Genomic DNA, 15701 nt, shown 5'->3' with positions numbered 1-15701 from the left:
TCATCTCCACGTCCTACCCTGTCACCTCCTCATATCCTTTTTCAAACCATCCCTCCATTTGTTGATCTTTGTGCCTTTGCTTCTCCTGTGACTTTTTCGTTTACCACGCCTTACTGTATTTGTACTTTCTGCATTGTTCCAACCTTATTATTTTGCTTTTCCTTTGAAATTTCCTTGTTTTTCCTCTGCTCTCCTATTTATGTACTGCTTACCACTGTCTTGTTCTGCTGCCTGCCTACTTTGTGTCTGTGGCACCCCTCCTACCTTTGGCTCCTCCCCTTCTCCGTCCCTCCTGTCCTGCCCTCCTTCCCGTTCTCCTCTAGGTGTCTGTCTGTCAGGAGATGATCACCGAGTTCCGAAACGCCGTCTCCTGTAAGAAGAGCTCTCGTATGCGGCGCCGTAGGCCCCTCAGCAGTTCAGTAGCCCTGCGACATCCCACACGCATAGCCCTGGGGGCCCCTCGGCCCCTGCGCCTTGTCCGGGAGATGCGCCTCAGCAACGGCAAGCTCTACAGCGGAGCTGGACCCCTGACAGGTGGAGCAGGAGGCACAGGGCCTTCAGATCTGGGCCCTGGACCACAGCGGATCCTAGATGATCCACTGGGAGCAAACACTACCCCTCCCCCACCAGCCCCCACCCCTGTAATGCTGCCTGCCCGCAGCTGCACCCACGTGAGGATCTGCCAGGAGTGCCGAAGGATCCAGAGCCTGAGATCAGGCAGCAGTATAGGATCAACATCAACAAGAATACCACCACCATCATCCGCACCCCTGCCTCGCCTACCCCCGCCACCACCACCATCCTCATCCAACACAGACAGTGAGGGCGGAGGGGGACCTAGCCCAAGGCGGCTACATCATAGTCCCCCACCTCACACACCCAGGCCCATTCCACCTCCACAGAGCAGCAACACTACAGACCAAATGGGGGACCAGGACTGAGACCAGTGCGCAGTGAAGAGTCTGCAGTGATTGAGGGGCGTTTTTGCTGTGAGAGAAACACTGCTTCGTTCCACAGGTGAAATTAATCGGATAACAAAAGACGGTGAGATGCTGAGATGACCTTTAAAAGGACAATAAACTGGGAAAAAACGTAACCCATTGTCTGCAGTTGAAGCCTGTGGATACAGAGGAGGCTACAGGCTTCTCTAAGAGTTCAGTTTGAACAAATCTGAGCGGAAATGCACACGACCAGATGATGGTTCCCATTAGCTCCCCTATTCTCTCCCTACTCCCCTCTTACTTCACCCTTTAGCTTTGAGGGTGCTGGTTTCCTTCCACAGACATTTTCCTGGAAGTTAACCACCCCTCTAGTCAAATGCAGCCTTGCTGAAGGACATACTGTATCTGTATGCGATTTAAAACAGAAACTAAAAGACTTCCAGAGAATTATTTCCTGTTGTTTTTTTTTTTTTTTTTGCTGTCTTTGTTTTGTTACCATTGTTCTAAGTGAGAGTTAAATACAGACTACATGTGACAATATGGTGGATTATAGCATACTAAGAAATTTGACTACGGCTATTTGTTTAAGAGTTTTGTGTCCCTCCCTGTGCCCTATAGCTGCTTTTTAGATGGTACCAGGGAAGGTGGAGGAAACCGCTGGTCTGCATTTCTTTACACTGTGCGTCTGTGTATAAAAATGTGTGCTTCCTGTGAATCTGTCTGTACCTACTCACAGTGAGGAAAACCATGTACCCAGCAACCACACCCTTCTACTAATGTTAGATAATCAGACAGCCACAAAATGAGGCGAGACAGAGAGAGCAAGAGGCTTTGAAATGTGAAATTAATGTCTCTCGTTATCCTGGGCAACGCTTGCCAAGCCTTTACTTCTTTTTCAACCCTGTTCACACAGCGTATAAGAGCTAGAGAGCGGCCGTGTGAGCCAGAGCCAGAGAGAAAAGAGAGGAGAACTGAGGGGGGTGGGAGAAAGAGAGAGTCAGAGAGTGAAAAGGACACTACAGAATTTGAATGAGAACTCCTTAACTGAACATTTTCCATTATTAGATCTGTCCTGATCTGTTAATTCTGGGCATCTTCTAAGGGGCTTGTTAATGCGCCAGCAGGCTGTAGCTGCAGCTTCTTAGCTTCTCTCTGCTAAACAGACAGACTTGGCCAACCACAGCAGAGGCTCCTGCCAGAGTGATAGACTCAACACAGCCTTGTCAATACTGTCTCAAGCTTTTGATCGTTTAATTACTCCCCTCGGTGGCCGGGGATTCATTCAGGAAGGAGTTGAACACAGAAAAACATGCTGATAAATAGATTTAGAAGAAATGTTTTTAACTCTGACAGCCGTCTATCTAAATTAATGTTAATGTTACAGCTCTACTGTCCTGTGAAACTAAAACTGATCTAGCTAAAGCTAAAGGAATACACTGGTGGATTTGCGTGTTTCAGCCCTTTAACTTTAGCATGCACTTCATATTACAGCTGTTGATAAAAGCAAACTAAGATCAAAAAGAGATATTCAATCTCTGATCCATCACAGTGAATACTAAAAGAGACTGTTATTCCAATTTAGTCTTGCTGTGAGCAAATCCCACAAAAGAACAAACAAACAATGAGTTAATCTGTCTAATAAGTAGCCAAAGCCTCATACTGTGAACACTGTATTTTGTTTTTAGTCAATCCAACACACATCTTTTTGCAGCCAAAATTGTTCTCTAGCAGATTCATCTACACTTCTGACTCTAGTTTAAGCTAAAAACTACAATGCTTAATTGTTTTAGGGGAAACAAATGGACTGCTACACACAGGCTTGGCTATTGAGGGTTGGACAAATGTTATTTTGGCCTTTTAATGGGACTGGTTATAATAGAAATATTGCCAGTTAGGTTCTTTATGTTACCAAAAAATAAAATTGAGATCACTAGGCTGCAGCATTGCCAAGTGAGCTATTTGTTAGGAGAGCAGTCACCTTATTTACACAAATGAATTAAGTGCTTGCCTATTAATAATGTTTACAACCTCAAGTAACACAGCAGATTGGCTTTATGTTATAGGCATAACAGCAAAATACTGAGTTTACGTAAGTCTATGCCAAATATCTGGAATGTGGAAATTATGGAATAAAACATACTCAATTAGTACTCAATAAAAAAAGGAAAAGAATCTAATCTGGAGACTTTTCATGAAACAAAAACAGCAGCTGGTAAAGAGGTAAAGGTAAAGAGCTGATTTTAGCACTTTATGTACCTACAGGTACAATCCACAATAAATACTCTACAACTACTACTAACAAACGTAAGTAGTAAAACTAATGTAAGCAGTGGAGTAAAAGTAATATAATGGAAATATAATAAAGTATAAATTAGTTAATGTACTTAGTTACTTACCACCTCTGGTGAATCCCCTTTAGTTCATGGGTAATCCTCTAGAAGTCCCTGCAAAAACAAGCAATAACAATTTATTTTAGTATTTTATTAGTAACAGTATGACCTTCAGTACACAAACATACTGTAGCCGTCCCACGGTGATATATACTTTTTCAGCAGGTCACCGACTCAGTTTGTCATTAAGCAAATCTTTTATCCAGTCAATAATATTTCCTGCTGAATTATTTACTTCTCACTGACGTGTATTTTGGTTTTCTGGTATTTTCTGGTTTTTGTCTGTTCAAAGAAACACTGACATACAAGATTTAAGAGTTGGCTGGTGAAACGTTTTTAATGCAACATATTACCAAATTCCCTTTATCCTGTTCACTTCTTTTCACGGTTTGACTTCCTGACAGCAGAGCTTATGAATGTAATTCTATGCAGCAGCTGAGTCTCAGTTCTCTAAAGGTCAGTGTTTCCTGTCTTTCTGAACATATCAGGTAGTGTTTTTCCTCATTTAACCTTCACTTGCCCCTCATTTGAATTACAATTTTCCCATTTGTTCTGAGGGTCTCTTCCATTTTTAGTTTAGCGTTACCAGCTGCTTTTTTTCCACCGTGTAACAGAGGAGCTTGATGCTATCACCTCAGATTTCATGAAACTGCACGACCCACTAGTGCAGCAGCATGAACATCATCCCTCACTGGTTTCCCATTGATCCATAATCATCAGTAATGTAAAGTGCATGAGGGAACATGCAAACCCACCAGTTTACTCCTTTACAAGCCCCTTGGGAAAATGCAGGCATTGCTGTATAGAATTATGCATTTTACTGTGATTTATCACTGTGGTGTTCCAGATAATGAACAATAACATTGTCGTATATATTCTCCTGTTTCTCCGTTTGATTGCCATCAGCAGAAACAGGCCTGCGTTTGATGCGTCTCTTTGTCTCTGTTTACTTCTGCCTTTGTGTCCAAAATGCTGACAACACAAGCTGAACTATTTCCTCAAATAATCACAGTACACACACTCCAACAAAAACACATTCAACCACATCATGTTCATTTCTGATCTCCCTTGTTGTCTAAAGACTGTGAACCCCACTGTTTGTTCCGTTTGCTTTTTTCAATTTTGTCCTCTTTTCCTTGTCTTCTGTATACAGATTCACAACTTGGTACGTGACAGCACCACAAAGCTATTGTGTGGTGCACCAGCTTTAAACCATCAGCTGAAAGCATTTATTAGCCGCAAAGCATTACTGTGGAGAGGAAATCCTAAATCCTAAAAAGCCTAAGTATTGCTAGAAGGAACATCAGGGGGAAGGGAGGGTCACAAAACTTAAGCGGTGTGTCTCAGCGGTCACTCTGCAAAACAAAACTTTGTTTATTTTTATGTTCTTTTCTTTGGTATTTTTTCATATTTCTATACTAGTGCTAAATGGATTATTAAAACTGACAATGAATATTATGATTAAATTGTTATTATTCCTATTGAAGAGCAAGCGGTTCTACAGTGTGCTTGTGGGTGACGGGTGGGGGGTAGGAGGTGCTGGGATGAAAGTGCGATGATGTTCTTCAGAGAGATCGCCCTGTTGTTCAGACCTATAGACACACAAACTTCTTTTGGAATAAAAATATTCAAACAGTCCCACAGTGACGTGTTTCTTTGCTTTTCAAGTGGAAGGTTAAAGAATTATGCGTCTTCTCATTTCTGGCTACTGTAGAAGTACAAGTACCAATAGTGCTGCTGCAGAAAAAATATATCTAGTTACTAGTTAGATTTCATTTTCTATCACTATATTTTTAACTTCTCTTTATAGCTGTTCTGTTTTTAAAGCAAACAACTGCACGGTCACGTCTGTCTGCTGCCAAGTAACACGAGTGACTCAAATGTTGACTGTAATAAAATGTAAACTACTAAATTTAAAGCTATGGTACACAGTACCAGAATTGATCTTATTTTGGCAGTAAGGAGATATTTAAAAAGTCACACCCTGTGTGTCCTGTACTGATGTATATATCTGTAAGACGCCGCAGGGGTTGACCTTGGATTTATGGTTTTGACACAGCATCAGTACTTGAAGCCCTAGGTGGATTTCTAGCTACCGCTAGCTTGACTCCATTAAACAGATCAGACACTGTGAGCAATGTACTGAAACACACACACTACAGAATCATGGTATGAAATTGGTGGTTTCAAGCAGCTTTAAAATACTTTAATTTAAAATACACCTTAACAATATCAGCCTAATTCACAAAGCCTGCAGTCCCAAATAAAGCTGGACAGTGACTGACAGACGTGTCTTAAGACGCACTGCCAAACACTGCAATGTCAGTTTAGTTCAGAAAAAAAAAAAAAGCGCATGACAAGTGTAGAATTTAAATAGCTCATTTATATGATATGATCTATGATATGTAGATGTCAAAAATGTGATTTTACTAAATGACACCAACAAGAGTTAATGCAGCTTACGTACAGCAGATTTCTTTACAGTTTCTTTTTTAACAACAAAAACAAAAAAGAATACTACAGATTACTAAAAGTACTAATAACCCTCAGGTCACATCTTCTCGTTCACAGTCACATCACAGAACCACCTGTGTCTGAAAGACAGTCAAACTTAGTAAGGGGAAGTGAAATACACATTAAAAGAAATAAATGTGGTGTTGTTCAGAAAAAAACAAAGAGGAAGTAGTGAGGTTTTACGCACCTGTGCAGACCCGGTACCCGACTGAAGCCTCACCTCTAAATAAAAGAATACAGTGTTATTGGTGACACTTTACAATACTGTACATGAAAAAGAAAGTAGAGAGGAACAAATCAGAAACAATCAGCTAATTAATCATTAATGAGTAGCTACTGAGTAACACTGAAGTTTGTAGGGAGATATTATATTTTTGTCTAGACTAAAGTGGTGTTCTGACAAAGGCATCATTACGGCTCTGACTATATACATCAACTAAACGACGGATTAATGCTGATCTACTAAGAAAACCTCTCATGACAGCTCATCCACTCGTCATTAACACCCCATATAGAGACATACAAACCTTATCCTGAAGGTGATAATCCGAGTTGCGACTGCCATCGTCACTGCTATCAGCACAAATACTCCAAAAACGGTCATGTTTGGTAACATCTTCTGTGATGTTGACATCTCTTCTGAGTAAAAGAAACAATTATGAAATGAGGGCTTTTAAGGAAAGTTTGATATAATTGGTTTACATCATTGTTTTTTTGTTTTTTTTTTTTTTTTTTCTTATACTCACTGTGAACTTCAACAAAAAGTTTGGTTTTTCCATCAAATATACCACCGGGAAAGGTGGTAATGCTGCAGGTGTACAACCCTGCATCTGTGATTTCCACATCTCTAATTATCAGTGATTGTTCTTTAAGTGCCACTCGGTTCTTTAGAGGCGATTCAGAAACAGTTTGTCCATGTTGGAGATCAGACACAATGAGGAGAATGTTCTTTCCTTCTGGTTGCAGGAGACCCCAAAAAACCTGAATAACATGGTCCTCTTTTGGTCCTTGGATGAATTCACATGGCAGGATGACATCACGCCCAACGTATCCAGTCACTTCAGTTAAGACTTTGACTTGTTGAGCATCCATAACTACAAAAAAAAAAATAAATAAATAAATAAATAAAAAAATCTATATAATCTTAAAATATAAATATTTAGATGTGTTTCTTCCACTGCTTTTAAAAATTAGACTTGCGTACCTGGTGGCGTGAAGTAAATCATCAGTGTCAGGAAACAGGTTTTCATCGTCCACATCTGGAGAGAACAAAAAAACAAAACAAACATCCCTGTGCTCATGCTGCTCAAAAGGTGAGTCATACTCATTTAAAATAGCAACTAGCTGCATGTTTTAAGCTTCAAATAAGTTTAACAATCATCGTACAGTATACGTGAAGTCCTTCAGGTTAAGTCAGGTAAGTTGAACCTGACCAGATGTAGTCCAAACCCTTTTACCTGTATCGTCCACCGAGGTTCAAACTTGTGACCAAACACCAACTTTTTACCTTTCATCAAGTGTAAATGGACAAAACACCTGGTTCTTTATATTAGTTTTACTGGAGAATTTGTTTTCTATTGAGTCTATAGTTTTTCTGCTCCTTGAAATGAAGTCAGCGTGATTGCTCGTATGGTTTGTTCCTCCTTTCCTCCAGTAATGCTGTGACCTCCAGCAGAACAGTGACTTCATGTGGTTGAAAAACGATAATACAGAACAAAACTCTTCCAACACTGAATGACGACTGAACTACTGCAGAGTGGCAGCAGACCGTTAGACATTTTTAACATTTGACCACAAAATTTGTTAATCTGTAAAATAACTTCTCATGAAAACAGCCTGATGCTCTCAGGACACCTGACCATTCCTCATTTCTAATTTTTTTTTTTTATTTTTTTTTTTTTTTAAAAAGGTGTTCAGCTCATCTTTCTCTTATTATGGATGTGAATTAATTTCATTTAGCCTTCATGTAGACTCCTGAAACAAGAAATCAATTCACCACAATTTAGTGCACTACAACCAGGATCAACACAGAGGGAAGAAGCTAAAGATAAATGTACTGTAAACTTTTAGTCTTAATGTTCTTTTACTTAAGGTGCAAACAGACATTTCAGCGGGAAGCAGAAGTATTACCATTACTTCTACTTCTCATTATATACAAATAGCAATCTATAGTAATCTAACTCTCACACCTGCACACCCACACATATACTGGCGTGTGCACACATTCACGGTGCATCAAACATTAATATGGTACAAAAAAGTAAATATTTAAAAGCTTATATGAGGCAAATGAGGATGTGAAATTGAGCTGCTGCAGTGTCCAAAAATTGTGCAACAAATAACTTAATTTCAGTTAACCCATTGTAAATTCACTTAAAGAATTTAATTTTTTATGCATTTCTTTCTGTATTTGTCAGAGGTATGATATACTGGAAAGAGTCTCAGTACATGTGCATGCTCTCAAAACATTTGTTATTCTTATCTCATTTCCTGTTACGACAACTCTTCCTGAGAAAGATGCCACATTTGATATAAAAATGCTAAACTTTAACTATAACAAGTAACCAAAAAAAAATAAAAAAAAAAAAGACCATTTTGTCTACACCATTAAAATATCTGATAAGCATTACACTGATACTAATCAATATGCATTTAATCACTCATTAAATACATTATTAAACAAGCTGACAATTAAATAGAAACATTTTACACAGCAAAACGGATTATGTTAACATACATCCTAACACTACAGAGTGTGAATGAAAGTATCAAGAGATTTCACACCCATTAGCACTTTCAGGAAATGCTGATTTTCAAACAGCAGGTAAGAGATTGTGCCCGTTTGCAATTTTCAGTAAAGATATGCATCATTACAGCTACTTTGCAAACAATGTGACAGTGAGTCACGATGTTTGAGTGTACAATGAGGAAATGAGCAGAATTAGGGAAAAACAAGTCAGAATTTCATTAGACAACCAGCTTCCTGAGTCAAAATAAAAAAACAAACATGTATAAATAAAATTTAGTTAAATTTAAAAATCAGCATTTCCTGAAATTTAGTTAAATTTAATCACCAAGAGACCTTTTAGTGCAGATACACTATTATGTCTCCACATTGCTCAGTTTAGTTACATGGTACTTAATGTGGACAATGAAAACAAAAAAAATTAAGCAACTAAATTATTAGTAATAAAAATTAACTTTCAAAGTAACTACACTGTTCAATCTATGAAAACCAAACAAAAGTCGCCACTATCTGACTTGAAAACTGCCTCAAACATTTAAAATTATTTTTTACGTTATTCCACTCCTTTTGAATTAAACGAGTGCCATAAATAATTATTCCAGTATAGATTAAAGTGTATTTCTGTTACATTTTACTCTTCACTTCTTTCCATCTTCCTCTTAATGGTTGACAAACGAGGAACTCTGTGGGGCACTTTGTACTCATTTGTTTAAAACATTGCATGTCTGTGGTGGTGGTGGTGGTGGTTTAGTCTTAAGGCTTTAATTTATAAGTCAAGTCAAAAGTAGAAAGCCAGTGTTTTGCCATTAATTGATACAGGAAATCTCCTGAAGGATAGAATAACAGTTATGCTCACATGCATGGAGAGAGCCGTGTAGAGCTATGTGAAACTGTCATGACTCATCTCCTGCAGTCACTGTGCAAGTGTTTTTCCATTGCACACCACAGAGATTACCTTTCACATGCTTATGTGCAAGAACCGCTCACCATGTTGGTTTCTATTGGTACCAATCCTCCTGGCGGTACTGAAAACCACTGACAAACTGAAATGGCACCATGTCAATGTGTAGATCTGTTAGCCTTGTTAGCATCACAGCTGAAGGACATGTAATGAAGGTTGATTGGCTCTCACTGGGGCTGCCGATGTAAAACAACCACCTCGGCGTACGTGACGTCATCATTCACAGTCTTTGTGCCTTTGCGACTCAATGGAGGTTTAGCATCTCTGGATGTTTTCAACTTGACATCAGAGTAAACCACATCCTATGAGTAGGTTAGAGTGTCAAAAACAGAATTAGTTTCCCAGTTCTTTTTTTTTTTTTTTTTTCTCCTTATAATAGTATTAAAATATCTGAAACTTATCCAACACTGGAGCTCACCTCGTTTCTTGCAACAGATGGTCTGGCCACATCCATCACCAGGTCACTAGTATCTAAAAGACAGAATATTTGTTGAAGGGAACTGAAACTGACAAAAACAGATAAAGATTAAAGCGCATGTTAAAAGAGGTCAGAGTAAAGAGGAAGTTTTTACTGACCAATGTCGACAGGTCTGATGGAAGAACCACGTCTGAGTATAGAAAACATGTGATTAGGTTCTCTGCATGTGATCATCTGATCTGGTTTTATTCAAATACTGAAAACTGCTGCAGCAAATGATGAAATCTTACTAAACACAGGGTGTTGTTTTAAAGTCCAAATCCAAAGTTTAGCATTTTTCCCACCAATTTACTTACTGCTAACCAGTGAGCCGACAACTTGTTTAGGCTCCATCAGAAAATCTTTATATAAAATCTTCCTGCTCAATTTAAAAGTCAACGAAAGGCTGTTACATTCTGGATGGAGTAATAAGAAGCATACTCGTTATTAGTGGACTAAATTTACTACCAACAAATATCAAATATCGTCAATATAAAATGTTTACAAAATTAAGAGTTAGATCAAGTTAGAGATAAACATGTCAGTAAAAGTGAGCAGAGAATAGCTTAAACACAGACAACCTAGAAATTTAAATAACTGAAAGCTGAACATAAAATGATATGTTGATGTCCCACTAAATACTGGGACCACTCGGTGTGAGATTTATTATTAATAAGCATTAAATGTACAAATCATTCTTGTATATTTGCAACATCTTAATGTCAAACAAACCTGATGATGATGAAGTAAGCTAGAGATGCCAGGATCGCCATCAGCAGCACAACAGCAATCACCACAGTAGATATCACCTCTGGTGATAATGGCCTCTGCTCTGGAAGACAAAACATGACCGTGATCAACTGTGCACGTCTCCTGCAGCATGTGGAAGTATTTTAAACTTACAGAAAGATCAGCATCAGATTTTATAAATCAGACTGTACACTGAACAGGAAAAACTAAATTCAACTTAAGCTTCAGTTTTTTTTTTTTTTTTGCTTGGACTCTTCATACATACTCACCTTGAACAATAAGTTTGGTTTTTTCTTGAAATGAACCACTGGGAAAAGTAGAAATGCTGCAGGTGTACAACCCTGAATCTTTCATTTGCACATCTCTAATCATCAATGATTGTTTTTCCATATTCAATCTGTCCTTCAGAGGAGATTCAGAAATATTTAATCCAAACTGGGTATTAAAAACAATAATCATGGTTTTATTCTCCTCCTTTGCTCGCTGGAAGTCCCACTGAACCTGAGTAATATTGTCTTTTGTTCCTTCAATTAATTCACATGGCAGGAGGACATCGAGCCCGCGGTGTCCAGTCACTTCAGGTAAGACTTTAAGACGCACAGCCTGCAGGACTGCTGAAACAAAGAGAAGACGAGGAGTTGTGAAATATCATCATGTGTAAGGTCTTAGCCAGGTTTAAAACATTGTGTCTTACCTGGGAATAACGCGACGTAAACAAGCGCCAGAAGTATGAGAAGTAAATTCATTGTTCATCTACAGGTGGTGCCCAAAACAACAAACACCTTACGATCCAATCACCTCTGCTGCGCGTCCAAATGGACGCACCAGTAATTTAAGAGGATTCGATTAGAAAGAGTCACACTGTTAAAATAACAACTCGTGTCACATGGCAGCTTTGGAAACTTTTACCAGTTCGGTTTGTCAGCTTGCAAACCAACTTTTAGTAAAACGTACAGAGACAGATCCGCCCAGTTTGTGGTTTATTAGTCAACATGGGGAGACATTTGCATAAAAGGGAAGATGGTCTGACACAGGTCATCACCACCAGCTGTGATGAAAGACGAGAGACGTGCTACAAAACCACGGCTTGAAGAAAAGGTGGATTAGACGGTTCTGGATAAAAACAACGGGGGAACACAGCCGTCGTCCGTCTCTCTGTAGATTATCGACGCACCAACATTTAAACTGTTCAATGCACAAACACACCTGTTAACAAGTGTCTTACCCGGTGAAGAGAAGAGGGGATGCGCATGATTGCGACAGGAAACATTTCAACAATCAAACTCTTATTATTTTTCCCTTATGAGTCAAGTCTTGTTTGCATGAACCACACGGCTCGTTCACTCCTGCAGCAGCATCCAGCACCAGAGCAGCGACCTCATGTGTACAACTGGAGGAAACCTCCTCCACAAAGACTGATGTAATTGAAATTAAATGGAAACGACTTTTTCCTTGAACCTGTGGAGTTTGAAGGGTTTACTGAAGCAGCTCTTAATCAGCACATAATCAGTGGATTTAGAGCCGTGAAGACAAAAGCTCCTATTAATAAAGGCAAAGGAAATTTACAGCTACAAATTCATAGAAACAAATTCAAAGACTTGGTCTTTATTTAGAAAAGAGAAAACTACATTTTTACTTAAATGGCAAATATTTTTTTAGCATTATCTGCATGATTAAATCATCAACATATACTGTATTCTACCACCAATATAAATGAAGCATGACATGCTAATTTTATATTCATTCCAGTTTAAACTTCTAGTGCATCAGATGTTTGAGCCACTTTGACTTTTAAGTCTTTTTTTTTTTAAGTTTTTTTTTTTTTTAGCTTGAATTTTTATCGTTTAGTCATTGTCACATGATTTTAAACCTTTCTGGGTTTTCTTACTATATTACCAAATTTCCTGTGTGACTGAGGAAGTTCTAAGATGAGACAGTGCCGTATCATGGTTCATGTGCACCCACATTTAGACAATTACAGCATCAGGCGTAGTGGAGAATCCTCTTCAGCTATGTGGTGTCAGGTTACTCTGTAACACTGGAAAAATACTAAATACTTAGAGATGCCTGATGAATGGACACACTGCACATGACTGGCATATCAAAAGGACACAGTCTGAAGACTAAAACAAGAAGCTGCTGCAACAGCACACAGATTTTACCACCACCAGTGAAAATGTCCAGCTCACCTCATTGGACAGTAATAGTAGAGATGCTTGAAGAGAGCAGTGTTAATGAAACAAAAGAGCAAGCAGCATAACATTGCATTAATTTAAAGCCTTGCACCAGTGACCTGTGTCAAGCCTCCTGAAGGAAGCTGTGTCTCGGTATAATTATCTCCACCAATCAGACTCCTTGGCTAAATTAGCCCCAGGTGTTCAACAGAGTAATCAGGTCAGGGATGCAAAGCCTTGCCTGTTTCAGTCGGTCAAACTCAGCTTGTTGCCTGCATTTAAATTACTGGTCTACAGGGCAAGACAGGAATAACAACTGAAACAGGCACAGCTCTGCATCTTGAACTACTGTTAATAACTTGAAGTAAAAGCGTCCAAAATGACCACTGATCACTGCAAACGTTTTGAACCATGAAACTAGCACAGTTCAGTGTCTTTACAGAGGTTTAAACTCACTGTATGTACAGTGTCTAATAAGCATCTGTTATCTGTATGAAATCAAGAAAAGAAATTGTAGTCATTCGCTGAACCAGTTGTGAACACACATACTTTTATTTCTTACATGCACAAATTTAGAAAACTCAAGGTGCTGGTGCTGAGATCTGCATTAAGCCATAAACATGCGTATAAATGTGACAATAGCAAAAATATTATTATGTTGATGTTTATATAGATTTCCACAGGTGTATCTAATCAACATATTACTTCATATCTGTTTTTCCAAATGTGAGAGTCTCTTGGTTTACACAAAAATTTCATGTTAAGCAGATTCTGGTTGATGATCTGGGAATGGAGGCAATCTGAGAAGAAACATAAAGGAAATATAATAAATATGATAATAAAAAGAAAAGAGGAAGTCAAATCTGAACAAGTAGATGCAGATCTCACCTATCACTTCATCTTACATTGAACCTCTTAGCGTCACTGCACAGATCAGCAATGCTGAAAACGTTGAGCAGAGAGCAGTGCCGGATGCTTTAAAGAGTAAAGAGAACAACAATTACAATGTCACCTGGCTTTAAAATGCATGCAACACTCACTAAATGATCACAATATTCAATACAAATAAATGTTATTGACACTTTCTAGTTTTTTTTACCTTTCAAATTCAGAACTGTGGAGTTTTCCAGCGTCGTCACCATGTTTCTGGCCAGGCAGGTGTAATTTCCTGTGTTTTCTGCCCCCAGCATCTCTATGATGTACACCGAATTATTAACAGGTGTCTCTTTGCCGTTGAACATCCAGCTGAAGTTTGCTGGTGGAACAGATTCTGCTGTGCACTGCAGTGTCACTCTCTGGCCTAGAGGAGCTGCTGAAGGTCCAATAATTGAAACGTTATGAGGTCCGACTGCACAGAGGAAAAGACAAACTGTATAAGAGCCAGAAGGGTCAAACCTAAATGCAAATTTTCAAAGACTCACATGTTAAAAACACTTCTTTCTACAGTAAGAGTTTATTATCTTCTAGATGTTGGATATAGGCCTTTAAGCCACTGGGGAGCTGCAGTGAGCCGTACTCACAGTTGACTGTGAGATTAAAGGCCGCAGTCATGGTGCTGACGGGGTTGCTGGCTTGACACTGGTAGGTGCCGCGGTCGGAGCTGTGGACAGGTTGTATGAACACTACCCTGTTGTCCACAGAGAAACTAACTCTGTTGCTGGAATAGAGGGATTTGCCATCCTTCATCCACACTGTGGAGCTGATGGAGCCAGAGGCCTCACAGGTGAGGTTGGTGGAGCTCTTATCTTCTATCAGGACGGCTGCAGGGCTGCTGATGGTGACTCCTGTTATCGGTGCTAATTTATAACATAAAAGGTGGTAATAAGGTGAAAGAACAGCAAAGAAAAAAAAAAACATTTCATAAGCAAACCAGTAATTTACATGATTCACTGAGTTAAGAATTATAAATTATTTACATGTGTACATGCTTACTTTTATTTTGATAGTCTCTTGATAAAAGGAAGTGAGACTAGAAGAAGGTGAAGCCACACATTGTTTTTCTCTCTGTCTCTTAGTCAAATTCAGTTTTCTTGCTCATGTGAGCACCTGTTAAACTACGTGGGTTTTAACACTGAACCCACCCACGTAGTTTAACATCACTAGGTAGACGACAGCAGACCCACCATACACATTCAGTGTGATCCTCCCGTCTGTCTGTAACCCTCCATCTGGTATGATGGTGACGGTGTACTCCCCGCTGTCCTCCAGCACCAGGTTCCTGAGCTCCAGGGACCCCGTGGCTCGATCCAATGTGATCCTGTTAGCATGTCCGGGATCAGTGATGTTGACGCTGGTGGAGGTGATGATGTTGACCCCTTTGAAGCTCCAGCTGACGGAAAGAAATGGAGTCTGAGTAGGTCTGAGGCTGGTGGTGAACTTCACGGTGCCTCCTACAGCACCACTCAGGGGCCCTTGGGGCAAAATACCGTCACCTGCACCCATATCTCATTACCCCACAGAAAAAGTCGAGAGGAACAATTAGAAACTTATTCAGGTTATTTTAATATTACAAACATCACCTGAACTGTACCTGGTAAAACAAGAACCAGACAAACAGCAGTCCAGAGCATCTTCTTGTCCATGGTGAACAACTCACAGTGAGTTAAAATCAAAAACATGCTGGTGCACCTGCTTTTATTGTCCCACACCCACAGCGCAGGGCCGACTCCAGCCCCCAACTCAGTCACAAGAGGCACAAACAGTGTTTACGACCCCACTGTGTACATACATCAAAATGCCTATCTTGTCTTTATATATGTTCTGTGAGG

General features: G+C 39.4%; 3 protein-coding genes across 6 annotated transcripts in view; 1 reads left to right on the top strand and 2 right to left on the bottom strand.

Annotated features, from left to right (window-relative positions):
• grik5 (glutamate receptor, ionotropic, kainate 5) overlaps nt 1–4959 on the top strand; it is a 70489-nt gene extending 65530 nt beyond the window's left edge. For both annotated transcript variants that reach the window (XM_026373272.1, XM_026373271.1), the window contains exon 20: nt 324–4959. In XM_026373272.1, the coding sequence (XP_026229057.1) occupies nt 324–941 (618 nt within the window). In that variant the 3' untranslated portion in view covers nt 942–4959. The remainder of the gene's footprint in view (nt 1–323) is intronic.
• Nucleotides 4960–5714: 755 nt separating this feature from the next.
• Nucleotides 5715–7526, bottom strand: LOC113170678 (nectin-4-like). 3 transcript variants are annotated; one of them, XM_026372875.1, is made up of 6 exons: nt 7232–7526; nt 7050–7104; nt 6592–6939; nt 6373–6484; nt 6033–6067; nt 5715–5925 (listed from the first exon to the last, which is right to left on the bottom strand). In XM_026372875.1, exons 2-6 carry the CDS (start codon nt 7102–7104, stop codon nt 5903–5905), a joined length of 573 nt encoding a protein of 190 aa, XP_026228660.1. In that variant the 5' UTR covers nt 7232–7526; the 3' UTR covers nt 5715–5902. The 3 variants fall into 3 exon arrangements, with proteins under 3 accessions (XP_026228660.1, XP_026228658.1, XP_026228659.1); XM_026372873.1 differs by having other exon boundaries at nt 7303–7526; XM_026372874.1 differs by having other exon boundaries at nt 6373–6481; nt 7303–7526.
• Nucleotides 7527–8447: 921 nt separating this feature from the next.
• Nucleotides 8448–15375, bottom strand: LOC113169074 (carcinoembryonic antigen-related cell adhesion molecule 2-like). The gene is made up of 8 exons (XM_026370212.1): nt 15015–15375; nt 14454–14729; nt 14033–14281; nt 11029–11373; nt 10742–10841; nt 10129–10160; nt 9971–10023; nt 8448–9854 (listed from the first exon to the last, which is right to left on the bottom strand). Exons 1-8 carry the CDS (start codon nt 15373–15375, stop codon nt 9720–9722), a joined length of 1551 nt encoding a protein of 516 aa, XP_026225997.1. The 3' UTR covers nt 8448–9719.
• Nucleotides 15376–15701: the final 326 nt, after the last annotated feature.

Source organism: Anabas testudineus, chromosome 16, assembly GCF_900324465.2.
Source record: "Anabas testudineus chromosome 16, fAnaTes1.2, whole genome shotgun sequence".
In the NCBI taxonomy this organism is placed as follows: Eukaryota; Metazoa; Chordata; class Actinopteri; order Anabantiformes; family Anabantidae; genus Anabas; species Anabas testudineus.
Note: the sequence above shows the minus strand (reverse complement) of the source record. Positions and strands in the feature narration are given on the sequence as shown.